Raw genomic sequence first — 26,800 nt, forward strand, 5'->3', positions numbered from 1 at the left:
ATTTCAGCTGGATTTGGAAAAGATGGATAGTTCTAATGTCAAAGACCTTCACTTGCTTATAAAGGCCTGTTAGAAGGCACATAGGTTTCACAGATCCATATTCTGGAATGAAGCAGTGTGGTATCAGTTGATGCCATGGTTCAGCTCCTTGTGAAGTTCCCTTGCTTTCTTCCTTTTTGCAAATAATATGCACAATGCGTGAGACTCACTTTTGTTAGAAATTAAGGCCTTATTTCAGCCATGCACTTAGGTTCCTAATTAAGCATGTGAGTAATTCTGCAGAAATAGGACAGTTCATATTGTTCAAGCTGGGCACATGGATAAATGCCTGAATAAGATGAGGACAAAGAGGTAAGACTAAGGAACTCTATGAAACACTCTCAGGCAGAAGGCAGCGTATTTCTTTGCTGCTTTATAAAAGCAATGATAGGATTTTTTCCTCTCCATTGGAGCATCACTGAGCAGTAGTCACAGATGAGTTAAAATAGAAAGCTCGAGTTCCTGGCACACTGCAGATTGAAAAAACAGTATGAAGACAGTGGTGATAGTCCTTCTTCCCTGGCAGAAGAGGAGTAAGTGTTGACTTTCACATGTCACCCCTTTGTTACCTACACAGAACAGATTTCATAATTAGACAGTCATCTCTAAAATATATTGTATAATTTGTCTTATTCATTCTGGTACACAAGTCTCATCCTGTAGCTGGAACAAAAGAGAGAGAGAGAGAGAGATTCCAACTAGTTACTTTACATCTCAAAGAAATATTCCCCTAGAAATTCTATAATCAATTAAAGTTTTGTTACCTTTATATGCTCCTCGGTGATTATGATGCTATGAACATTGGCAAGATATTTGAATTATTAAACTGATAAAGACTGTTTAAGGGGCATTTAAAAGATGCTTGTTTTTTCCATTGCACTGCTACATTTTGGTCCAAAATTCTGTCTGTATTATTACTGTGGATTTGCTTCTGATGCAGGATTGAAAAGCTAATCCTGGTCTGGTGCTGTTCTCTAAGCAGTAATAATACATTTTCTTTTTGCATGCAGTTGATTTTTTATGAAGTTAATTTTCTCAGGGCTAAAATAATAGTGCATCATTTCATTCAAGTGTAATCTTTTTTGATAACCAAAGTGAGTTTGTCTCTAACCTGCCTCTCAGTTCTACATGCTGAGACAGACCGGATCAGATGTCAACTGCTGCTTACTGCTGTATTAAATAAGTATGTTTTTGTATTATTTCAGTCAACCATATCCTTATAAATTGGATTCTGTTTTAAGACTTTCAGCATCGATGAGGGGAAAATGAGGCAGAAAGTTAAGGCTTGTTGTCATTGGAGCAAGTGAGTAAGTAAGGGTCAACTGCTTTCTGAACTTCTGACCATCCACTGGACTCGGCTGAGGTCTCAGCAGCATCAGCCCGAGTGGTGAGCGCCCAGCACATATAATGAAATCAGGCAGAGCTCCAGGATGTTCAGCACTTCTGAAAATGAGGTCACTTAATGAGGTGTCTATGCTCATTGGAACTTAGCTGTAGGGCACATTTTTTTGAGTCACCTTAGCCATAATATTTCACTTGTATTCATACTCATCTGCAGACTTTCATATAGCAATCATTCGAAGCAGAAACAGGAGAGAACCTTTCTAGAGAAGAAAACAGCTTTCGGTAGCATCATACTTGCTTTCCTCCATAATACCTCAGTCTGTGAGATACTGTCTTTTCCTAGTTCTTCGCTTATGTGGCTTTTCACTGCTCTTTTACCTTCTCCATCCTTTCCCTGCTGTGTGTCTTTTCCAGGTATTCTTGTCTGCCTGTCTGTCCCTGCTGTTTCTCTCCCATTGAACTGCTTGCCTTCTCTCACCATCATGTCAGTGGTGATTCTCAGCCCTTTCTTTCTGTTCCCGGTCTGTCTTTTCTCCCTCAGTCTAATGGTTCTGCATCTCTCTGTAGCAGTTCCACTGGGCTGTCTGTTTGATGTCTTTCCATTCAAAGCTAATATGGCCAAATCTGAATGTTTTATCTTTTCCAGGAAATCATTTCCCATTCATGATGTTTTCTGTGAGTACCACCATTCACAAGCTCAGGCATGCTTGTTACCTGGGGCCATTTTATCATCCTGCACATTTAAGGCAGCATGTAGATTATTATTATTATTATTATTATTATTATTATTATTTATTTGTATAGTAATAATCTAATCTAATCTAATCTAATAGTAATAATCTAATTTGTATAGTAATAATAGTAAAATAAAATAAATTTTCCTATGATGTATTTCTAAATCAGATGTCTTTCTTGATCCAGATTATTGTGCAGATTAATTACTTGTGCCTCTCTGAGAATGACAGCAACCTTCTACAGTCTATTCAAAACACGGTTGTTAAGATGATTTGTCCTTCTAGTACTTTTCATGAATCCCTGCACTGATTCATCCCACTGCATCCTATCAACATACAGTTTTCTGTTTTTGCTTTCAAGTTTTTCACATAAATGCCCTGTCTTGTTAGTCATTTCCTCCTTTGTTTTGTGAAATGCTGACTCTTCTCCCCACCCTTGCTTCTGCAGTGATATCGGCCTCACTGATCCTTTTGGTCATTTCAAAGAGCTCTTTACTTTTTTCATTTCTTTTAAATGCAACATATCACAAGGTATAGGCATCATATGTGTTTCTCAGACTAATTTCTTTTACACAGCAGCTATCGAGGTTATTTTAGAAACAGCTTCATTAGCTTAATTTGCTATGTCAGTTAATGGTTTTGATTATTGAAAAATGGGATTTTTATGAAGTATAATTTTTCAATTAAAATTTAAATGAATAAATAGGGGAAATAGATCTTTTGCTTTAAATGGTGAGGAAGCAATCATATTCTTACAATATTTTGAATCCATAGAGTTCCTTTTCTCTACTGGAAATGCATGGGGGAAGAAAAAAGTTACTGTTTACTTCTTTACTATATTTAGCATTAAGCATCAGTACCTTGCTGAATTAGACATTATGCTGAATTTCAAACATTCAGAAATGGCCTCTTAAAATCCTGATACTGGGCTGCAGAACAGACAGAGTTTTAACAAACAGTCTCTGATTTTTGAAGCAAAGTTTTCATGCTTTGCTTGACAACTCTTTTGGATGCACATTTCATTCGATCAGAAAAGTGTAGAAGGAAAGTTTTGAATCTTACTCCATGACACAAGTGAAAGAGGTAAGAAAGACCACTAGTTATCATAAATCTTGAGCAAAAGTAGTGGTAGGTCTGGCAGTGCTGAGTGAAGCGGGTTAAATCCAAATTCTTAGTACAGATTCTGAACTGGAATACGTCCATATGCATTAAAACTGACAGGGGATATGAGGAATCATGAATTCTCTTGATACGTCCCTCTTACGAACCAGGCATAAAGATTGGCTTGGGAAAGGGAGAGTATATGGGTTTTTCCCTTGATATTAGCCTTTTTCCTTGATATTAGCCTGGTCCCCAAAGCTTTTGTATTCCCTAAGAGACAAACTTGGGTGCAAGCTGAGGACTTCCATGCTTCTCAACTTTCATTGTAGCTTCTCCTAGCCCCATTTGAAGAGAAGGTGCTGAAGGGAAGAGAAGGTGCTGAAGAGTAATACCTAGTATTTCCATTCCCTTTCTGGAACAGGGCTCCAGCGTTTATCAAACCAACCAGAATTTATTTTCCTCCCATAATCTACCAACTTTCAAGACTGAGCTTCACAAGCATAATTCTGAGCTTCACAAGCATTATGAAGAACCCTGTCCTAGAAATTTGGTCTTTAAAAAAAAAAAAAAAAGAAAAAAAATCATAGACACAACATGATCTTTCCAAATACAGCATACAGAAGGCCTTCCTCAAGGGAGGCAATCCAAACCTTTGGGATTTTTACTGGAGTTATGGAGAGACAGTCTGTCTGTGCTGGAATTGATTACTGTCACTGTATGTCAGCTCCCTCTCATGACTTTTGAGTGGAAAGGAAGGAAAGGATCTCATTAAATACAAGAAGTGAAGAGGCTGGGGACCAGGGTTCAGCGGCTACCCCTGGCCTCATCTCTCTCTCCTGAAGCCCTCAGAAGATTCACAAAATTGATCCAGGGCCATTTGAATGTGGCGTAATTGCTCTGAAAGGAATGTTCGCTTGCTCATAAATAGTTGCAAGCAAATTTTTAAAAGAAATAAATTATGAGATTGTGGTGAGGTCTTTCAAATGGGCTGAACTTTTTCTTGGCCTATCCAAAAAAAAAAAAAAAAAAGAAAAGTGCATTGCTAGTAAGCATTCAAGCACTCTGTTCTTCAACCACAGTATATGCAAAAGTGAGATTTAATCTTGAGAAACACATAACAAATTCTTCAAGCTATTTTTCCCCAGTATAGACACAGAGTAGCAAGTATAAAAGGAGATAAGGATTCTAAGGGTTAAAACAATAATCAGTTTTACTAGTTTGCAGGTCAGCAACCAATTTTCATGTAAATGACTTACATAAACCTAAATACCTCAGTTTGCTGTCTTTTCCTTTGCATTTGCATTTTTCTCTGCAGCCTCTGGCTAAAAGACTCATCTGAATAAAAGTTTGTGTATGTTGCAGTCTTCTAATTATCTGTACATTTTTGTCTTTGACAGTGTATCAGTTACAACAAGAAGCACCACGTCCCAAGAGAATCATCTGTCCTCGGGAGGTCAGTTCCTCTTTCATTGCACCTTGTTAAATCTGATGAATTGTCAGCAGAATATTATTACTGAAAATCTTTTGTACGGTCTGGGTGTAGTATTCACTTTAACTTTTTCTAGGCCATTATTTTAAATAATCATTTTCCTTAAAGTTCATTAATTGAAGCAGTTTAATATTTGCTAATTAGGCATGGAGGCCTGATTCTACCACTAGGAGCACCTTCATTAGAGAAATACTCATTAATCATTGCTTACTGTGCTCTTCTGTATACTACCTCAAGTTTTGTATTTCTTTGTCAAAATGGAGCAGCAGAAGGTGTATTTTCCTCCTGCTTCTGCATATTAAAGTATGCACGATGTGTTTCAACACAATTCATGTAGTTCCAGTTTGTAGAATACATTTTGCCAAAAATTAAGTTCAAGTTAAAGTGAAAAATAAGTTCAAGTTAAAATAGCTGGAGAATTTGGTTCTGTCACAGAAGCTTTAAAGATTGAAGAATAATAAAAAATACATAGGAACAAACATTTTGCTGGGTCATCTTGTCTCCCTGTTTTCTTTTACTGTATTTCTCCATCTCTACTTAGTTAAATATGTCAGCTCCTCAAACTGCCCTGCGTAATAGTAATTGAAAACATATGTAGGCTTCTCTGCTCAATCAATAAAACTGTGATAGCCTTATCTTCTGTAATGTCAGGGGCAAATTTTGTGCAGATAGAAATGTAATGATAGTAATAGAAATACTGAACGCATGAAGTGATTACACGAGGTATAAAAGATTATGTGAAAGGAGATAGAAACTGACGATCATGGGTATGATATATAGCTCTTTTCTCAAACATAATGCTGAGCTTTGACCTGCTTCCCACACTGTGTACCCACTGAAGTAGAGCCCTAGAAAAATGCCTGTCAAATATCAACAGATGCAGAATGAGAACAGTTTTGTGTGGAGCAGGAAGTTTTGTACCAAGGCAAGGGTAGATTAAGTGAGTTGCCCAGGGTCATGAAGAAGAGACGTTGCAAAGCCAGAAACTGAATCCAGTTTTCCTGAGTCCACTCAGTACCTTCACTAAAAGGCCATTGCATTCTTTTCTCAAGTGCCATTTACTAATTGTTTCAGAGTAGGGTGAGAAGGATCTTGGCCTCAAACTAAAAGCCTTCAAACTCTGTCAGTTCTGGATGTTCCCAAGACACTTGTGCAGGATGGTCAGAAGGGAAAGCAAAACATGTGAGTGGGTGAACCCTCATGTAATTCTTTCTCCCTGTCAAAAACAAAGATTGGAAAGAAGGAGCAAACTGTAGCCCTGTGGGACTTCAGCACATATGTGCTGCACAGTTTTAACAAGACTTTCCTCTCCAACATTCTTGTGCAAAGCAAATGATAGGTAGGTCTCCATGGCCATGGTATTTTCAAAAGGAAAGAGTGTTAAAATTTTTGCTGAGTATCGCATAATAGGTATTAAACTATTAGTGGTACGGCTGAAAATAATTAAGGCGAATTATTTATTTATTTCCAATGCAGCCATAGAGGAGTTTCTCACTTCGTATGAGATAATAGTTTATCCATTATCTTATTTTTCTTTTTCATACTGGAAGTACTTTGGGGAAGAATTTGTCTTCAGAAAATCTGAATGGTAAGCATTGACTGCTGAGGAACCTTGCCTACCACTTGAATTCATCTTCATGGGAATACAAATGACTTAGTCTGAATTAATTTAAGCCAAAATTTGTTATGCTAAGTCTAATTAAAACATTTTTAGCTTGCCTACATGAATGAAAATTTGGATGAAGGTAGAATGTGATTTTAAAGTGGAACAGCAATTATATTTTTGTTCTAGAAACAGGAGTATCTACATAAATAAGTGGAATAGATGTGCAGTTGTGAAGTTCTCACCATCATACTATATTGAAATTTAGTTTGAAATCTAAGTTTCCTTAGATAAAAAAACATGTTATATACAGTTGAAGTTATCCTTTGCTTCCTTTTCCTGATGTTTAAATACCATACATTATTTAGTTCCTGTTCAGGACACTTCTAAAGTTCTGCAAAAGAAAGCTTAGATCATATTGTATTAGCCAAACAAATAAATAATTGTCAAAGCAGTGCATAACAAAAAAGTAAAAAAGATGTCTGATTCATATAATTTGGGTTTGTTTGTGACTAATGAGCCATTTTAGTGGCTCACTTTGTAGACTGAAGACAGTCCTATTTTGATTTGTTTTGATTGTTTGTTTGTTTGTTTTAATTTAGTTAAACAACTGAAAATAAGAAGCTTCATTCTAAAGCAGTATGAATTCCCACAAATGTGATCTTTGATTGATTTCTATTTATTTGGATTTTGAATATTTGTGTAGGTCAACTGTATGAGTTCATAGACCCGACTGATAGAAACAGATTCGCTAGCCCCAAAGCTCCCCAAAAATCATATTAGAGCACTGATGATTTGCTTCATTTTTCCGTATTTATTTATATGCTGGGGTGGCATCGTGATGTTTAGATTGTTCCATGTGGTTCTTATTATTGGCTTTATATAAAGTAAAGCTACATATTGGTGCTACAGAGCATCACAGATTATTTTAGAGGGAAAATTCAGCACTGTATTCTCATAGCAACTGTTAGCTTCTCCTTAATATACAGATTGTAGGGTGGGTAGTTTTAGAGTTTTTCTTTGTTTTAGTTTGACTTTAGTGTATTCTAATGAATGTATAGGCTTGCTTCACTAAAGGCTGTGTCTTATTAATGTTGGATTTTGGTCGGTTACATAGGAAAATCTGAAAATCTAGTTTATTGTCATCAGTGGGAAAATATAGTAATTGGCAATATGATAGATATTTAGTATGCAACATAATGCTCATCCAACATCTGCAGAGCAGGACATCTGCAGAGCAGGTGTCAGCAGGATGTGTGAATGACAGTGAAAAGATTTCTCTCTCCATGTGAATATAGGAGCTGGACTTTTTTGAGGGTGTTCTCTTGTGTAATTTAGGATTCAAATTACTTCAGGCAAATGCGGTAAAAATTGCAAATTATTTTAAATCCTTCATGCTCATGGGAAGATGTCTTTCATTCATAATTGCTGAATTCTGCATGTTCTCAAGGAAATTCAAGCATTTTCTGAAAACAAAATCTGTAGCACCAAGAGATAAACTCATGAAGGGTTGGTTGTTTTTGCTTTCATCACTTGGCACTTTCATCATTCCTCTATTTTTTCTACTGCTGTCTTCCACCTTGTCTGCATTCATTTGCTACTCCGTTACCTCTCCGTTGCTCCATAGTCACAAAAGTTTTAGGCTCAGATCTCTGCAGTTCTACCACCTGATTTGTGTGGGTTTCCTGATTAACTATACTGTGGAGACAGAAATCACCTCTCCCTGATATACAACCACACAGAATAAAACGTGGGACTGTAAATAAAACATGAACATTTATATCTTTGTGTCTTTGAGCTCTGCTACCATGACTTTCTTTTTCTTTTCTGCCTGCATAAATATATTGTCAGCAAAAGCAGGTCATTCCTGCAATGGGAATCATATTGAATGAACTGTTAAGACTTCAGGTATCTAACAGCTTTTAATTAATCACCACTGGCAGCATGAGTAGTGTGAATATCTACCTTCCCAAGAACATTGGATTTCTGCCAATGTCCTCATTTGTAGCCATATTCCTTCCAGCAATGTTTTAATGATTTATTTTTTAAATAGAAAAAAGTTTAGTTTAAAAGCACCATTCAGGTGGAAAGTAGCTCTTAAATATTGTGCTTGCAGACGCAAGTGTGATGATAGGTGCCAATGAATCAGATTCATTTTATGAGGAAGCCATATTATAAAGCATCTTTTAGGACTTTGTCTACAGAAATGATCATCAAAAATGGCATTCACAGAAAATAATTCAATTGTTCAACTTCCTGTTTTTATTCTGAAGTACCACTTAAAAAATAGTTTTAAGAAATAGTTTAGTAGTAGTGTATTCAAAGTTAAAATATCTTTTAAAGAAATTGAAGCTTCAACAAAGTAAATGAATGAAGGAAGGATGGTGACATTATATGAAACATATTTGGTAACTACTGGTAAACAATAGGCTTGGATTACATGTCTGGCATCATTCAGGTATTCATACCTGTGAATGCGACTCCTTTTCCAAGCAAGTCTTAGTTGCTGACAGCAGTTTTTGAGGCAAGTGAGTTTGTCTGCTTTAGACCTTTCATGTTCCTAGCAGTGCTTTGGCCAAGCCAGTGTCAGCAACAGTGAGAAACTTGTCTGAATTTCCCTGGTGTAGGCAAAGCCTCAGAGCCTTAACTTATATTATTATGTAGAAAAATGTCAGTTAATTGCCTTCCTCCTTGTTCTGAATTCCAAATAGGTTGTGTCAGAAGCAGAAGTCATTTTCTCTGCCTTTAAAGCATCAAAATTATGGTTCCTTGATTAAAAGAAAATATGGTTACAAAAGGGGAATCTTTCCTTGAGAAAATAAAAATAAAATACCTTTTTCTTTGCTTACATGATTCTAAGAAACAAAATACTGATGACTTATTTAGACTGTGAATCTGAGAATCTTTCACTCTAACCATCCAGAGGGTCAGAGCTGTTTTGACCCTTTGGATATCCATTACCCAGATTCATCAAAACAAGTATTTAGTTAGTGTCATTTCATAGAGCATTACTGTTGAAATGGTCACTAACAGGTTTATAATTATATTGCCACCTTGTACGGTGCTAGCAGAGAACATACAGGATCATTACACATCTTCAAAATTGAACCACTGAAAATTGTTCTTTACACAGTTATCCCCAAAGAGTCTTCTGAAGCATGGGATTCAAGCTAATAATAATACAATTTGCAGACTATCTATTAAATAATAGAAATATTGAAAAGTTCTTTAAAAGATGCTAGTTGCTTTTTCTAAGTCCTACTTTCAGGTACAAGAATATCTTATAATTGTACGAAAGAAAAAAAGCTTTTAAACGACCAGTTCCAGAATCAGGTAAGCTTGAGCAAGGTTATTGAATTTAAGCCTTAGTAAGATGTTTGCAGAGCATATCTGACTGGATAATAAGTATTTAATTATTGCAATAAGTCTTTCATGAATTCCCTTATTCTGCTCACTTAATGACCTTTACAAGCTGAATATTTTCTTTTTTCCTCTGCCCTCATATTTCTAAGAACAATGTCCATACTGCAGTAAAGTACTAGTGAGCTGTAATAGGCATTGAAATTGGCCATAAAATTGGTGGTAAATAATGAGAGTAAATGGGAATTTTCATGGCACTTGTTCAAATCACTCTACTGCAAAAAGTCAGGCAGCTTAAGACTACAGTATCATGAGAAGGTGTCTCTTGCTGTCAGTCCTGACTGCTTATCTAGAATTATTCATAATATTATATTGTCTTTTTCTTAGAAAGAAACCTCAGAACACACACAGTGACACACCAAGAGACCCCATTAGCCAGCAATTAAATGAAAATGAGCAGAGTTGTTCCAAAACCTATTTTCATTAATGAAAATGTTTGTACATATAAGACTTAATGGAGCCTATATCTTCAAATTCTTATAGTATTGCTGCTGCTTTAATTGTGTTTTTATAATCCTATCTTTATGACAGAAACAAAAATTAACAAGGAGGACAGAGCAGTAGTCTGTGGGTTGCAAGTAGAGCTTAAGAGCAGTTTTGAATAGACGTTGACTGGGGGGAAAGTTTGTCAGCTGATATCTGTTGTTAAAGTAGAAAGCCTGGCTGTGCTAGAAGGGACTGAAAACAGTTGAAGGCCACGAAATGTGTTTGGTTAAACTGGGGTGGAGAACCAAGAGAATCATTAAAAGTATTGTAACCAGTATCTCTCCAGAATGACCACATGTAGGTTTTCCTACTATGTATAAATTGTGGGATTTCACCCAACTGTATTTTTCTATGGTATCTTCATAGTAGGTTTTGTCCCACAGAATGCCTGTGATTTGCAGTATTGGATGAAAGAAAGAAGGGAGGCTAGACTATTGCTTGCCCAAAATTCACTTGTATTCATCACATCAGAGAAAGTTGCCTTTTTTTTTTTTTTTTCAGGACACTTTACAGACTGACAGGAAATCTCTTCTCTCCTAGAGTACATCAGGTCTCCCGCCATAGCAGTAGTAGGGTTGTGGAACATTCAGGTGAAGGCACGTCATCTTGACTTCAACAGTCAACTGACTACTGAGCAGAGGAAAGTTTTCTAAGTTTTCTGCAGATGTGATAATTAATTTTCATTGAAACATAGCTAAAACCTATAGAATAGGTTTGTCTATTCCAATTGAATTTCTTCAGGCTTGATTTACAAATGTTCTAGGTTACAACTTGCAAATTAGTCTGATGTTCCTCTTTGCCAGAGAAATACAGTATGAATCAGTTGGTGTGGTTTTTGACCATTACGAAATAGAATAGGTAAAGCCATCTTTTTGAAAGACAAGGTGGCAACCACTGCTTAATGAGCAAAAGCTATATCTCACTGTCTTTATGGACTGATGAACTTTCTAATTGTCCCTCTTGTTTTGATTGAACATTTCCTTGGGAAGTTTCTCCCTCCTCTTCATTTCTCCTTGACAGTGTGTGATGCATGTGTGAGTTTGTGATTTTGCTACTCTTCTTTTTATTTTTTTATTTCCTTTTATCTTTGTTATATATTAATCTTTTCATCTGGTTCTTTTTAGTTTGGCACGATGTCAAATTTAAGTAGTTTTCAAATCAAAATAAATGAAAGTTTGTTCCATATCTCAACTTAGATAAAGTTTATCAATAAGCCTATATGTAGGAGAAAATTCTGTGTGCTTGTATAGATTTACATATCTGTTCCAATTCAGGCCAGTATTCCTTGTGTCTGGTTAAAATAATATGTAGTAGGGGGTTTCACTGTGTCTGCTCTGACTGATACTTTGTGAGATGTCTGATGTCTTTTTCTAGATCCAAGATTAGGACACAGAAAACTGAGCAGCTGGTAAATTCTTATTTCTTCATATGAATGAATACAGAAAATTTACTTATTGTCTGTATTCATCTGTGCATCTTACTTCCTATCCTGCCACACGTGTATATATATATATATATATATATATATACATTGTAGGGAGGAAATTTGTGTGGCAAAAGCCCAACTAGAGTTGAAGCTGGCCGTGTCTGTGGGAGACAATATAAAAGGTTTTTTTAGATATGTGAACAGAAAAAGGAGAACCAAAGAAAACATAGGTCTGCTACTAGATGGGGAGGGTCTCCTCACAGACAATGACATAGGCAAAGCAGAGACGTTTAACGCCTTCTTCGCCTCTGTCTTCAACACTGATGATGGGCTTCGGGACCCAGGGTACCCTGAGCTGGAGGACCATGACGGTGGGAATGATAAACTCCCAACTGACCCTGAACGTGTGCGGGATTTGCTGCTCCACCTGGATCCATACAAGTCCATGGGTCCGGATGGGATTCATCCCAGGGTGCTTAAAGAGCTGGCTGGCGTCATCGCGGGACCTCTCTCAATTATTTTTCAATGATCTTGGGAATCTGGAGAGGTCCCATTGGACTGGAAGCTGGCAAATGTTGTGCCAATTTTCAAGAAGGGTAAGAAAGAAGACCCTAGCAATTACAGGCCTGTCAGTCTCACGTCAGTGCCTGGTAAAATTATGGAGAGGATGATCCTTGAAGTTATTGAAGCGCACCTGGGGGACAATGCAGTCATTGGTCCCAGCCAACATGGGTTCATGAGGGGTAGGTCCTGCCTAACAAATTTGATTTCTTTTTATGATGAGATCGCCCATCTAGTCGATCAAGGGAAACCAGCCGATGTAATCTTTTTGGACTTCAGCAAAGCTTTTGACACGGTTTCCCATAGGATCCTACTGGACAAAATGTCCAGCATACAGCTAAACAAAAATATCATGCGATGGGTGAGCGATTGGCTGACGGGCAGGGACAAAGGGTTGTGGTAAATGGGGCCACATCTGGCTGGCAGATGGTCACTAGTGGGGTCCCACAAGGCTCCATTTTAGGGCCAGTCCTCTTCAATGTTTTTATAAATGATTTGGATGTAGGACTAGAAGGTGTTTTGAGCAAATTTGCCGACGACACCAAAGTTGGAGGAGTTGTGGACTCGGATGAGGGTGGAAAGGCCTTGCAGAGAGATCCAGACAGATTGGAGAGCTGGGCGAACACCAACCACATGAAGTTTAACAAAAGCAAGTGCCGGGTCCTGCACCTGGGACAGGGCAACCCTGGCTATATGTACAGACTGGGTGACGAGACGCTGGAGAGCAGCCCCACAGAGAGGGATCTGGGTGTTGTGGTTGACAGCAAGTTGAATATGAGCCAGTAGTGTGCCCTGGCAGGCAGGAGGGCCAGCTGTATCCTGGGATGCATCAAGCACGGCACTGCTAGTCAGTTGAGGGAAGTGATTGTCCCGCTCTACTCTGCGCTGGTGTGGCCTCACCTCGAGTACTGTGTGCAGTTCTGGGCACCACAGTACAAAAAGGACATTAAACTGTTGGAGAGTGTCCAGAGGAGGGCAACAAAGATGGTGAAGGGCCTAGAGGGGAAGACATATGAGGAGCGGCTGAGGTCACTGGGCCTGTTCAGCCTGGAGAAGAGGAGGCTGAGGGGGGACCTCATCGCAGTCTACAACTTCCTCGCGAGGGGGAGTGGAGAGGCAGGTGACCTATTCTCCGTAATCACCAGTGATAGGACCCGCGGGAACGGTGTTAAGCTGAGGCAGGGGAAGTTTAGGCTAGACATCAGGAGGAGATTCTTCACCGAAAGGGTGGTCGCACACTGGAACAGACTCCCCGGTGAAGTAGTCACTGCACCAAGCCTGTCTGAATTTAAGAAGAGATTGAACTGTGCACTTAGTCGTGTGGTCTAAACTTTTGGGCAGACCTGTGCGGTGCCAGGATTTGGACTTGATGATCCTTATGGGTCCCTTCCAACTCGGGATATTCTATGATTATATGATTATATATATATATATATGTACACAGAGAATGATCATATCAGCCAGTTACACACTTCTATTGTAGGTATGATCATAGTGAAGTTTGTATTGATTTCAAACAAGGAATCCTGAATTTCCAGGGTTCAAAATGGAAATTCAGAAGGTTTGTAATGTAAATTTATATGTACCCTTTGTTTCCAAGATATTTGCATATCTGATTGAAATACCATCATGACAAAATAATATGTATTTCATCTAAGTAACGTGTGTGTCTGTGAGAGAGAGGTGTTTTTTTCTGAACACTATATCTGATGGTTATCAAACTATTCAGCTTTGTTGAAGTGAAAGCATCTCTAAGTTGCCCGATTGCTCATCATTTGGGAAATACTCTCCTACTTAGTATTTGGCAGATCTAATAAGACCTCCACCTTTTTCAGAGTTGGGAAAAGTAGCTAGCAGTAGCTGAACTCCTTTATTACTGTTCAGACTTTGTAGGTAGCCTGACTTAAGAGTGGTGTCAGCTGTTCCCAAGTACAGAGCAGAAGTATTCATGAAGTCAGTGACAGGAGATTAACTGAATGAATATTCTTCTTTCTCCCTGGATTTTAGCTTTCATCCTTTCAGTGTCCCCATGGACAGATGTTCTCCTGGTGTAATGACGTAGCAGTACATATCACACCCCAAGATGCTAAACAGGGGCTTAATCAAGGCCCTCTCTTCCTAGCCCACTCTCAGTTTTGATGTCCCGTTTCCTGATTTTTCTTCTGCATCCCCTCTCCACACTTGAGTTTCTAATCAGTCTGCAGCAGATTGGTTACAAATGCTCCTTTGGTAATTTGCAATTGCATTCTCTAGGCCCCTTGCTGGAGGGACATATTTTTACATCAAATACTAACAGTGGCCTGGTTAAAAAACATGGCTTTTGGGGATGCATCAGAGCAGGTGACATAACACAGTGTGTTTGTGCAGATGTACTGTGGACTGTTTTGGCATGTGTCATGAAGGTTTTAGTGCTTCTCACTGGTTACAGAAGTGCAAGCAGCATTTATAGCACTGATATGGATTGCTGCATTTATCTGCTGCTGTTGGGGATATTTTGCCTCCCATTTAAATGACTCAACATATCAATCTTGGAAAAAGGGAGCATAGTTTAAATACTATATTTAAATTTTTCATCTAACATTCAAGGTAACATTGATCTTCTTTTTTACATTTAATGATGCCCTTACTGTGTAAGTGGAAACTGCATAACAAAATAGATGACTCCTGCTTTTGCTATTGAAGTTGTTTGAACCTGACCCTGTCTCTCCTGACTGTTTAGCAGCAGCCTTCTTGATTAAAATTTATTTCAATTTATTTTAGCTCATATTCAGGAGCACATTATTTTATTAGGTCACAAAATATTTGTGTTGTTTTTTTTTCTTGTTCAGTTATGCTTTTCCCTGTTAGAGCTGAGTGTATACAGAAATGTATTCTGTTTTACTGACTATAGCAGATGTCAGTGTTGGGGAAATTTTTATAACCTTCTGGAGTTTATAAAGTGTTTTGTCTGCTGTATTGATTATTGTATGCTGGACTGAGGGAGCTTGCTCAAGGTCATAGATAGGAAACTAACTCAAGTTAAAAATACCCTCATACAAGATGCCTTACAGCAGCTCTTTTGAAAGTTTTGCAAGCAAGCAAACAAACCAACCCGATTCTTGTTAAATTCTTTGTCTTCAAAAATGATAGAAATAACTTTGATAGAATGGAATTCAACGTTCAGTAAGTGCCACAGAAAGAATCAGAGCTGCTGAGCTTCCTGCGTTTCTTTGTGATGCATTGTCCTTCTGAGGAAGGGTCATTATGCATCTTACCTTCTCTGTAGGTTACAGCAAGCAATCAGACCAGAGAAGTTGTGCAGCTTTGAACAGCAGTTAATAAAAACATTCTTTTGAGTTCTTCACTTCTGTCATTCCTTTTGCATTCTCCCTCACAGTGAAGCATTCCAGCCCTGTATCCTCCCCAGCTGTGTAAGTTTTACAGCAGAATGTTTCGTTTGAAGATATCCAGCACAATTTGGCCCTTCACTGTGCTTGTCAGATCTAAACTGTTTTATGCTATTTAGGTTAGGGGTGACATCACCTGAAGGCTTGGCCTTCTCCTCTAGAGCACTCCCTTCAGTCCACTGCCTTCTCCCTGCTGTCCTGAGAGCCTCGCAGAGGTGGGCACAGACATTGTCTTGCGGCAGTTTTATGTGGGATTTATATAACCTATTCGGTCTGCTCCTTGTGAATCTCGATTTCCTGAGAGCAGGCAGAGATGAGGAACAGGTGTATCTCATATCTTGTCCCGAGGAGACTCGAGAGTTTGTCATCCAAAAATCGAGAGGAGGTGTTTGCATATGTTCTTCTTAGAGCCTTCCACAGTTGAAGATTTAATGATTACCTCTGATTATTTTTTTAGTGCTTAATTATTTTTAACACTTTCCTAAGATCTAGGCTTAATCATCCTTGCAGCTTTACTTCTTGCCATGTCTAGTAAGCATACACAGAGCAGATTATTTTATTTCCCCTTAAAGGCTGCCTTTCTCATACCTGTCTGCTACAGCCCCTCTCTGTCTTCTCTTCCTTAAGCTAATCTCTTTTCATGTCTTTCACATTCGCTGAATCCCTGCTCATCTGGTTATTTGCTCCAGTCTTTCTTGGGATGTGGTGCCCAAAACTACACTCAGGGTTCCAGCTAGAGGCTTTCTGAGTGGAAATTGCAAGGAGAGGATTACTCCAAGGTGTCTTGTTGGCTGCACTCTTGTTTTCATATCCCAATGCTTTGAGTGGTATTCTGGTTTTGGTGTTTTTTGGAACAGACAGCATCACTGATTCATGTTCACGTTATGATTTGTAATGATGCCAGGATGCTTTTCTGTGGAAACCTGTCTAGTTGTTGTCCCTCTGGTATTTTGAATGCTTTTGACATCTTTCTCCCAGCTACTCTCTTGTCTCAGAGGCACCACAGTCCCTCACCATCATGTGGCTGTATGTGTTTCCATCGATTGGCCATAACGCGGCTCTGTGACTAAATGACAAAAGAAGCTGCAGACTTCCAAAACCATTCATGTGATTTTTCTTTCTGGAAAGCCTCTGAAACATGGACAGTGCAGGCATAATATGTTCTGGTGCCTTATGCAGAGTTGATTTCTTTCTGAGGAATGTCTTTGTTCCTCCCTCATCACATAGTCAAAATATATGAACATACTCGTGAAGTTATGTGGCCTGGAGAGGCTAGTCGTATGAAGCCTGTCCCATCAGTCATACTGAATGCCATTGACTGGAAATCTTTGGGGAAAAGATCAGCTTTTCATTAGGTATGCACATACTAACTGCCTATAATTGGCCTGTCCTTGTTTGGGGAGTACAGATGTTAGTTACACTGCTGCTACTTCTACTGGCAAAATTATCAACAGGCTGTATGATGTGAGGCTTGTCGCAAGGACAAGATTTGCTTCTCTTTGAAAACATTGATGGCAGCAAGCCTGAAAATGTAGTAGCAAGAAAGTAGGCAAAAAGTAATAAAAAGGGGCGTATAAACATTTCTTTGCAAAAAGAAGTGTTTCCCAAGTTAAATTGCTTAAGAGGCATTGAAGTAAAATAATTTGTCCTATTTGGAGGGAAAGTTAGACATGTTAATTGATCTAAACAGAGATTTCTTTTAGAAAGATGGGGAGGCAAAAAAAAATGTATTAAAGAAGTAATGAAATACAGCATAGTTTCTACTCCAGTACTGTTTTTAATATTAATGAGTGCTTACAATTTTCCGTAATCCTTTTCTGTTATTGATTCTGAGGCAATAGTTTGCACTTGGTTCATGACAATTATGCCAAAAGCTGAACAATTCAGACTACGTTTTCTTTATAGTCTGGGCTTCTTTTGAAGACTTCTCTTCCAGTTCTTCTATTTCTCTTTTACTGAGCTGAAAATGGTATTTATGGCTAGTTAACTAGAATTACTGAAAAATAAATAACATTGTTCCAAACAGAAAAATGTTTAGATTAAACTTCCTTTGGGTAAATGCCTCACTGCCTGCAATAAAGTGACCACACTGACATTTTAAACTCTTGGATCTTGTGTCTCTGCTCATTCTGTATAATGGGGAGATGAACAAAAAGCTATGCATGCACCTTATGCCTTATATGCCTTGTTTCCTTTTCCTTTTCATATTCTCCATATAGTTGTATTGAAGCAGTGGTTGAAATAGGTAGACCTACAATGCTATGGCATGCTGGCCCTTCTGAATTACAGACAGATTGCTGTCCTAGAGAAGGATTTTGGATTTCTTAGTTTTCATTCCAACATTTCCATATTTCAGCTTTGGCCACTGGATAAAGAAATATGTCTTGTGCAATGAAGCTGAAGAGAAATTAAATTTTTTTGGAAATTAGAGTTATCTTATTTCTGTGATAGTACTTTGGCAGAAAGAATTCTTCAGGGCATCTTCAAATCTTCAGTGCAGTGTGGCTTGGATGTAGATGCTTGCAATGAAAATCTATCACATTAGGGCATACTTACCTCCTGCCTGTATGATTCCCAGTAGTTTTGTGATGAGTTATCTTGCAGAGTGGTGTAGGATTTTAATACAATAATCTGTACATTAGCAGGAGTATGTCATTCCAGGGTGAAACCATCCTGGCCAAAAGAGGAGCCACAAATCCCAGGGCATTACAATTCGGTAAATTTCAAAATTATGTAAAGGTAATATATTGGATTAGCTTAGATAGCTAGTGTGTTTTTATGAAGAAGGCTTATTTCCTTCTCATTGTTGTGTTTAAACCCCAGTACAACTGATTCCACACCTTGAATATGCTGTAATGTTGTAAAAAAAAAACAACTTGTAAAACTAGACTAAGTGTACAGGTGAGTCTGTTTTCTGGGATGGGGAGAGGCAGTCTGGTTTGGCAGGCTGGGAGTCAAGGTAAGACTATGCAGAGCCTCTCAAACATGCTCCTAAATGCTTTTGGAGAGAGCTGGCAGAGCTGTGCTGAGTTTCATTTGTCTTTGAGCGTGCTTCAGGATTAGATGTCTTTGAATGTTGCTGGTTTTGTAGGAGTACTGAACTCCTTACTGAAATTAATGATTTAAGGCTGTTTTACCATACTGTATGCTTCCTGATCAATATGACTACAGTTTTAAACAATTTTGGCATTCACTGATAATTCATAATTCATACAACTATGCATTTCAGTAGTAATTTTGAGTGTTTTCCACTGAGTTTTTGGAGCAATTGCCATAAAGGTCTGCTCTGCAGCAACATTTTTGGTTTGAAATCGGCAGTAATACCTTTTTCTAAGCCCGAAAATTGCCACCTCACATTTAAGTTGAAAGTTGTCACTTACTTTTAGTGGAGACAGAGAATCCATTTTATTTGCTCTCTCTATGGGAGTAGTAAAAGCGCGCTGCAGAGCTCTTTAAGGCAAATATATGTTTTCACAAGTTAAGGCCTATTATTTGCCTTACATAATTTTCTTCGGGTTTGTATTTTGTTTGCGTCTATCTGTGTAAGAATCCAAAATGATTCAACCCCTCACAGTTCTCCCAGTGCTGAATATCTAGAGAGACTGGCCAGGATGATGTATAAAACCACCTGGGAAATGTGGTCATTTTTCAACATGGAAACTGTGAGATTGTGAGGGCTATATGAAAAGTGATAAAAGTGTTCTTCATCACCCATTATCTATTAAAAAAGGAAAAAGAAAAAAAAAATTGCACATGTCCTCAGAATAAATTTGCTTATTCTGGGCTCGTGCCACAGGGAAGCAGTCACTTGTCTACCTGTGGATTTCCTGTTCTGTCCCCAATGAAGGATTCTCTGCATTGGATCTGTCCGACTTTGTGTGCATGCATGAGAGCCCATTTATAGCAGGAGAGGAAAAGCTAATCCCAGCTGAATTTCAGTCACCTTTGCCTTCTGGGATATATAGGCTTTCCCTTGAAGTCTGTACAGAGTCTGCAGTTGGTGCAAAGCAGAACTACTGGCTGCTTTGATACTTTTAAGCTTCTGCTCCATCAATTGTGTAGGCTTTTGGTTTATTTCCAAGTTCAGTCCAACATTCTGGTTTTGATCTAGAGACCCTGATGTTATTTTGATCTTTTATCTTGCTGTAACTTTGTTTCCTTGTGTTTGTTCCTAGCAGTGAAGTTGGTTAGGAGCTTAATGATTATTTCAGGCCAAAGGTTGCAGTGAGCAGAGAAGAGAGGTTTTTGATTGCGGTACACCATAGCTTGCATTTATTTTCCTGGATGCTCTGGCAGATCTGGAGCTTCGCTTCACAAAATACTGCAGTATCTTTCTTGCCTAAAACAAAGTGCTGACATTTGTGGCCATTTTAGACACCTGGGTACTAAAAAGGAAGGGGTCTGTTTTATGGAAAGGGCAAGAAGATAGGATTTGGTGGGCTTTGTGTGGATATTCAGAAAAGCAAATCTTTTAACTCATGAACAGCAGGAAAAACAGAAATCACAGTGTGCAGGGCATTCCAGTTGGTTGCTTGTTAAATGACAAAAATGTCACAGAAAAATCTGGATTTTTGCATAAATGGTATTGTGAGAGGGATTCAGAATGTACCTCCATTTGCTCAGGGAGTTATTTCCAGAATTCTTTTAAACTGTTACTACATATTTTTTTGTATTTGTGAGGGAACTTGTGCTTACAGGCAATTTTGAGGGTGGGTGCTAGTACTGCTAACTCATCTCTGTATTTCTGTAACTCACCTCTTTGTATTTCTGAGGTAGATGGAAAGTGGTGGGGTTTACTCTGTGTACAGAATCAAAGCAAATGTATTTTTAAAAAAGAAGCAGATTCCGAATCCAAATGAAAGTCACACTTTACCTTATGTGCTGTGAAGGTTTTATTTGGCTTACTGTGGGAATGAAAGTTCCTCTGTTTGTTCCTTGTCACCATTTTCAATGTATTAAGTGGCCTTTTTTTCCCATCATGGAGAGGATTACATGTGGTGGTCTCATGTAAACCTAACTCAGCTTCTGATACCCATTTTTTAATTAAGTTCCCAACTAAATATATACTTCGGAGGGTCACAAAGGTCTAATAAGGGTGACAGGTCCAAGATAATAAGGTCAGGTCAAGCTACGCAGGATGAACATATCAACAACATCCTCTTTCTGAGGTAAAACAGCTTTTTTTTTTCTTGAGTTCTTTTACTAGTGAAAATGTGGCAGTGTTCAGGAGTATGACCAGGCTGGTTTAAATAGTGACACTTTTAACAAAGACCTCTCTAATCTCTTATAATTTCTGTGTGATGCAGATGACTTTTACATGAAACCTTAACACTCCTTTCAAATTTCCAGTGTTCATATGAAAAGTGAGCTAGGAAAGTTTAAAAAAGAAATTGAATTCATATGCTGTCATTTCTGCGTTGCCGTGTATGCACACAGAAACACAGCACCTGTAGGAACTGGCAATTCCTCTGATTTTGCTCTCTCTTCTCTTCTGTGTTTGCTTTTTCTTTTTATTCCTGCCCCTCAGAGCTCCAAAATGTTTGCATCAAGGTATTATTCCCGGGCAGGAGTTTCATGCGTTTGACACTGCTATTGTTAGTGCTGTGCTAGGAAAGAAATGCCGAGCTGGAAAAGAAGCACAGTAAGGACTTGATTGAACTCCCATAGGACTTCCATTGAAGATTCTCATTATCTTGTACAGACTTTAGCTCATTCTGCACTGTATTGGAGCCTTAGTGACTGCAGGGTACAAAGGCGGCTGCTTCAATTTAGTGCATGGTGTATAGATGATTGAATCAAAAAAAGTGACATTTATGCATTTGTTATTGAGAAGTAAAAGGCCTTCATCAATTTGAAGTTTTTATGAGTGAAATAATGAGATTTAATCAAAACAAGAACAAAGGTCCTTATTGATTCTATGATTCTAGTGAGATAAAGTGGTGAAAATTCAGTGGTTTTATCCTAAATAATAAAATAGTCCTGAAACCACAATTTTTTTTCATGTGTGTTGCTATGTATGAAGGAGTAACTCCATTTACATGGGCAGCTTTACTCAGGTATGCACTCACTCGGTTTATTTTAATAATTGGGAGACTTTATATATATATCTTTTATTGAGTCCTGCTGCACTTGCACATGACGATGCTGGCTGAAGTTGCAGTCAGGTGGATGACATTATTGTTAAGCTGAAGGGAGACTAGAGAGAAAAAGCATCTCCTTATAACAACACTCGAATGAATGCATATATCTGAATGCCTTAAAATCTGAAAATGAATACGTAGCAATAAATTACGTACTAATTGAGTCGGTTTCTGCACATGGTAAGGTACCAGTGCCCCAGCCCCTTTGTGAAAGCTGGGGAAGACGTGCCCCCTGCTGGCATCCTCCTCCTCCTGCTGCACAGCTGCCGGCCTCCCCGCCGGCCTCTGCCAAGATGCAGAGATGCAGATTGTAGTTCTGCCCCCTGATTTACCTGTCAGCCCTCTCCAGGAGCTATGAATTTCTTGGAAATATCCTCACTTAGCATCTTTGCTACATTCAGTAAGTTAGGGCACACCACAGCAGTGTATGCACTGCATCGGGGAGGTTACTTATCGATGACAGCATATGCGGCAATGTAAATCTTCATCCAGAAAGTCACGGTGTGGTTGTCCATGGGTTGGTTGTATGCAGAAGGTGCGACTGTTGAGACCAAGCAGACAATCTAGCAATCAAGGCAAACTGAAGTCAGAGGCTGTAGAAGAAATAAGGGGTTATGAGGCTGCGGAGCTTGGTTTTTTAAGAATTTACCAAAAGTGCTTGAGTAAATTGGTGCTTGAGAAATGAATCAAAGAGTCAGACCATCCCAAGTTTCTGTATAAAAACATTACATTCCCAGAACTTGGTTCCAAGGTCTTTAAAATAATTGGGAGTTCTTCCAGCAACTTCGGTATACTTTGGATCAGGCCCTCAAGTTCTTGAGACTTCAAGGAATTTAAGACTACATCTAAATCCAAAAACCTAGTTTTTCCCAAGGATAGTAATTTTTTTTATCTTTGGTTGGTTGCCATATATAGGCAAAAAATGTTTTTAGGAAGCTAAAGGATGTATAACAAAAACTGTCTTATTTTATTATATAAATGTTAGTGGCAAAAAATACAGTAAACTATCCTTTATCCATTTGATCAGATTTTATGCAATTACGTGTAGTTCCGTAGGTTTTTTTCACCATTGATACATGCTATTCTCTCCAGAAATACATCAATAAAAACACCTCTTCTTGTTTCATTTTTCTGCTCTTCTGTGTTGTCATGTTCCAGTCACAGTTTTGAATCTGCAGAATTTCAACACTTAGATGGGTGCAGTAGTACTCAATAACGAAGCACAGTTTATGTTTATGTTTCTTATTTAAAACCAAGTGTGTTTAAAATATTTTTTTCTTTTCTTTCAAAATTTAGGTGGAAAACAGACCAAAGTATTATGGAAGAGAGTAAGTATCTTTCTCTTTTAAGTATCTGTTAGCTGTATCTGGAAGTTGTAGTACTAGAATTAAAAGCAAGCAAACACACAAATAAAAAACACCACCACAATGGCATTCTGAAAAAATATTTTAAAAATATTTCATTTTGCTTTTTACTTCAGCTGAAAGCTAAATACCGTGAATGCCAAATATTTTAGGGATGTTACTGTCCAGTACTGCTGATCACAATCCATGAACTGTGCCATTATTGCAGCCTGCGTGTTTGTGTTGCTTTTCTTAGGACAGTTTGGGAAGGAAAAAAAAATATTGTCTTGAGTGTTTTTTTCCTTTTATTTTCGTTGTCACTTTAATCTACCTGTGGTCCTGCATTGGGTTGGGGAGGAGAGAAGCATCTTGTCTCTGTCCCTGCCTTATGAAGTGTGTTCCTGTGCTTTCTCCACCCTAACACCCAGCCCTGGTTATGGAAGTATGCAAGTATGCTGCTGTGTGTCAAAATGCTATTCTCCCTGATAAAGTCACAAGGTCCAAAATACCCTGAGAGTTGGTGCATTTTTATTCTAAGACAGATAAAGGAATCACTAAAGTACAATTCCTTCATGCTCAGCAGTTTTCTTGCCTATGAGTAGGTTTAAAGGGGCTGGATTCAGCACTGGCAAGGAGCTCTGAGCAGGTAGAGCTGAAGGGAAAAGCCACTACAGCAGGCACCCAGATCTCCTGGTTACACACCATTTGCAAAGCTGGCATTTGGCCTTTACTGCTGAGGCTTAACCCCTTATTGCTGGAGAAATTGCTTAGATCCTGTGTTCTATTTTTCTTCCATCCCAGACACATCATCTGTGTTTAATGATCCTTTCCTACTGTCAAAAAGCTCAAGAGCCAGCAGCTTGCCCCTAGTTACTGTAGTTTCATTTTTTAATGTTATCTTAAACAATTGGGAATTCAGATCTAGCCACCAAAGTACAACTGAGTCAAAGATAGTAAGTACCCAGCTAAGTAACCCATCACGCTGTCTTAGGCAGGATTTTAAAACTATTACCACAATCTTTTACCGAGGCAGCTCCCATCCTGTTGGCATGCCGTAGGTGTGTGGAGCAGTAGCGCTGGCAGGAATTGCAAGAAATCACCTTTGTGAGAGCACATCAGTTATTGCCACTCAGAAAGAAGATTTCAGAACAGCTGACAAGTAATTGACTCAGTGTTCTGTAGTGCTTGGAAAGAGAATCAGGAATTTCTAGGAACAGAAACAGAAAATAATAATAAAAAAATATTACTGTATAAATCCATGGGGTGGCTTCATTTTAAGTAGCGCAGGTTGTTCTGGTTCCTCTATCCTTCCTCCCTCCTTTTTACAGAGGGTATAGAAAAAATGAAAGGCAGAGCAAAGTGATGGGCAGCAGCACCTGCCATGTGAGGAAAATAAACAGGCATTCCTCAGTGGATGTCCAAAAGAGGGACATTCAGGGTGTCCCTCTCATGCTCATTGCACAGGATGCTGTGGATGCCAAAAGCATAGCAATATTGAAGGGTTTCCAAGTGAGGTTCTCTGATTCATGAAGGGTAAGGTCACAGCTGATCAGACACAACTTCTGGCTGAAGCAGTGATGGACAGACAGGGATGAGAAGTGAAAGAAGTATTTCACTGTTTCCTGCACTCTTTCTGTAAGCATTTATTGTCTGCTGCTGTCAGAGGCAGGAGACTGAGTTCAGGCGATCTTGTACAATGTACAGCTGGTTTATGCCCTTGCATAAATATACAAAAACATCTACGAGAAAGCATGGATTACCCAATATTTAATATCCATGGTTAATGAAATTTCAAGGTGCTTCAAGTATCCTGTCCCAGTGGTTTCTTATACTGAGCACCAGGTGAGCTCTTTTACTGGTATCTAACCTTTATTTCATAATGAGCTTCTGGTGACAAATAGCCTGTGCTCATTACTTTTAACTAGGCATATGAATTGCCGTGAGTTTACTGGTAAAGACCTGCTTAAATTATTTCATCTAGGGGATGCTTGTTTTAATTTGTATGTGGCAGAAAATGAATGTGTCCCTACCAGTACAGAAAGTATGAATCAGTTTACATCTATTTTAGTATAAAGTCACTATGGAAAGATCACCTAAACCTAATACTTCCAACATGTATTAGTTGTGAAAAGGCAACTTAAGAGAACAGAGCAATTGCATTTACATCCAATGTGTTTTTCTTCTCTTTCACTACCATACCAGAGGCAGTGTTAGAAACATGCCACTTCATATGTATTGTCAGGAAAGAGAAAGTGCTTAAGGCCAGTACGTCTTAGTGCCGTTTTTCAGAGACAGCATCAAAAATAGAAACTTTGAAAACCTCTGAGGAGACCCTCAGAGAATTATCAGCCAACAAAATGTGTGTAGGAGTTAAGACTTGAACTGCTGTAAAGCCTACATTTATACTTAAGGAAAGATCATAGTTAAATATTGATTACTGTAAGGTTAATTGGGCATCCTAGGGCCTCTTTCTTTCTTAAAATAGCAATGGCAAAATACCATTTTGCTTTTTTCCAACACTGAATGAGGAACTGAAATAAAGAAAACAGAATTGTTCTCAAGGATATTCTATATCTTCTTCTACTTCAATATGTACAGAATAGAATTTTGAGTAATTGTTGCCATTTTTCTGCTCAGTTTCAGCTACAAAATTAGGTAAGCAATGTTAATATAAGACCTAAAGCAAATCAGTAATAAGAATGACCTCTTATTTTAATTTTGTCATCTCCATTTTCAATAAAAATGATACCATTATTGCCCAATTTTCTACTCTGTCATAAAGCCTCTAGAAAGGAAACAAGGAAGAGACACATAGACTGGTAGAGGATAAAAGTTGTGAAAAGATGGGGCATTTATGGAAAAAAGATCTCTGGGGGACACCAAGCTGTTCTTTGCTCTTCCCTCTTCACTTGCCCGGTCCTTGCATTGGAAGCAGGGGTCTGGTGTGAGGCTCAAATTATCACAAAAGTGTGAGACAGTGTTGTGTCCTGTTGCATGATCTCAGTTTTCCAATGGTTTCTGGGGTAGAGGGAGAGGCATTTCTGGTTGAATTGTTTTGAAAGTCACGGCAATGTCTTTCCTTAGGTTTCATGGCATCATTTCTCGGGAGCAAGCAGATGAGATACTTGCTGGTGTAGAAGGAGCATACATTCTTAGAGAAAGCCAGCGGCAACCCGGCTGCTATACACTTGCTCTCAGGTAAATGCTGTTTTAATAGAGGCTTATAGTTCAACTGTAAATGTATTTAATGCAGGAGGTTTTGTGTCAGTCCCTTTTGAGTGATGGCTGTGTCCATGTCCACTGGACACTTCATGGTGTCGGGTTGGTTTTGCACCCTCTTGTCAGCAGTCTGACAATCGCAGCACTGCTATTATTCAGTCTGTGCTTTAGCACTTGTCTAGGAAACCCCTTTTCAGAAGCAGACTATTCCCTTTTTCAACATTTTTGTTACCTAGAGTTGAGTGTTGCAGTGAGATAAACATGGAGCTTCTCCTTGAGAATTTTATGAGCTGGAGGTGAGGACAGAAGGGGGAATGTCCTGGCAGGGGCACAGACAGGTTGTAATCCAAGCTCTGTGATGTGTTTTACGCAAACACCAGCAACAATAGGTGATATTTAAATAATCAGACCCTGGAAAATCCTCAAGTCCAGCAGCTGACCAGCTGTCAAAGGCAGCATACTAGACTTGAGTTTTCTTCCCCTAAGTGGAATTCAAGCTTGCTGTAGAA

The 26,800-nt window shown here is 38.6% G+C and overlaps 1 protein-coding gene across 2 annotated transcripts in view; it reads left to right on the plus strand.

Moving 5' to 3' along the window:
- CHN2 (chimerin 2) overlaps nt 1-26,800 on the plus strand; it is a 166,474-nt gene that overhangs the window by 69,205 nt on the left and 70,469 nt on the right. For both annotated transcript variants that reach the window (XM_040547707.1, XM_040547708.1), the window contains exons 3-5: nt 4,616-4,671; nt 23,026-23,057; nt 26,157-26,270. In XM_040547707.1, coding sequence (XP_040403641.1) covers nt 4,616-4,671; nt 23,026-23,057; nt 26,157-26,270 — 202 coding nt within the window. The remainder of the gene's footprint in view (nt 1-4,615; nt 4,672-23,025; nt 23,058-26,156; nt 26,271-26,800) is intronic.

The sequence above is a fragment of the Cygnus olor genome, chromosome 2, assembly GCF_009769625.2.
Source record: "Cygnus olor isolate bCygOlo1 chromosome 2, bCygOlo1.pri.v2, whole genome shotgun sequence".
Classification (NCBI taxonomy): domain Eukaryota; kingdom Metazoa; phylum Chordata; class Aves; order Anseriformes; family Anatidae; genus Cygnus; species Cygnus olor.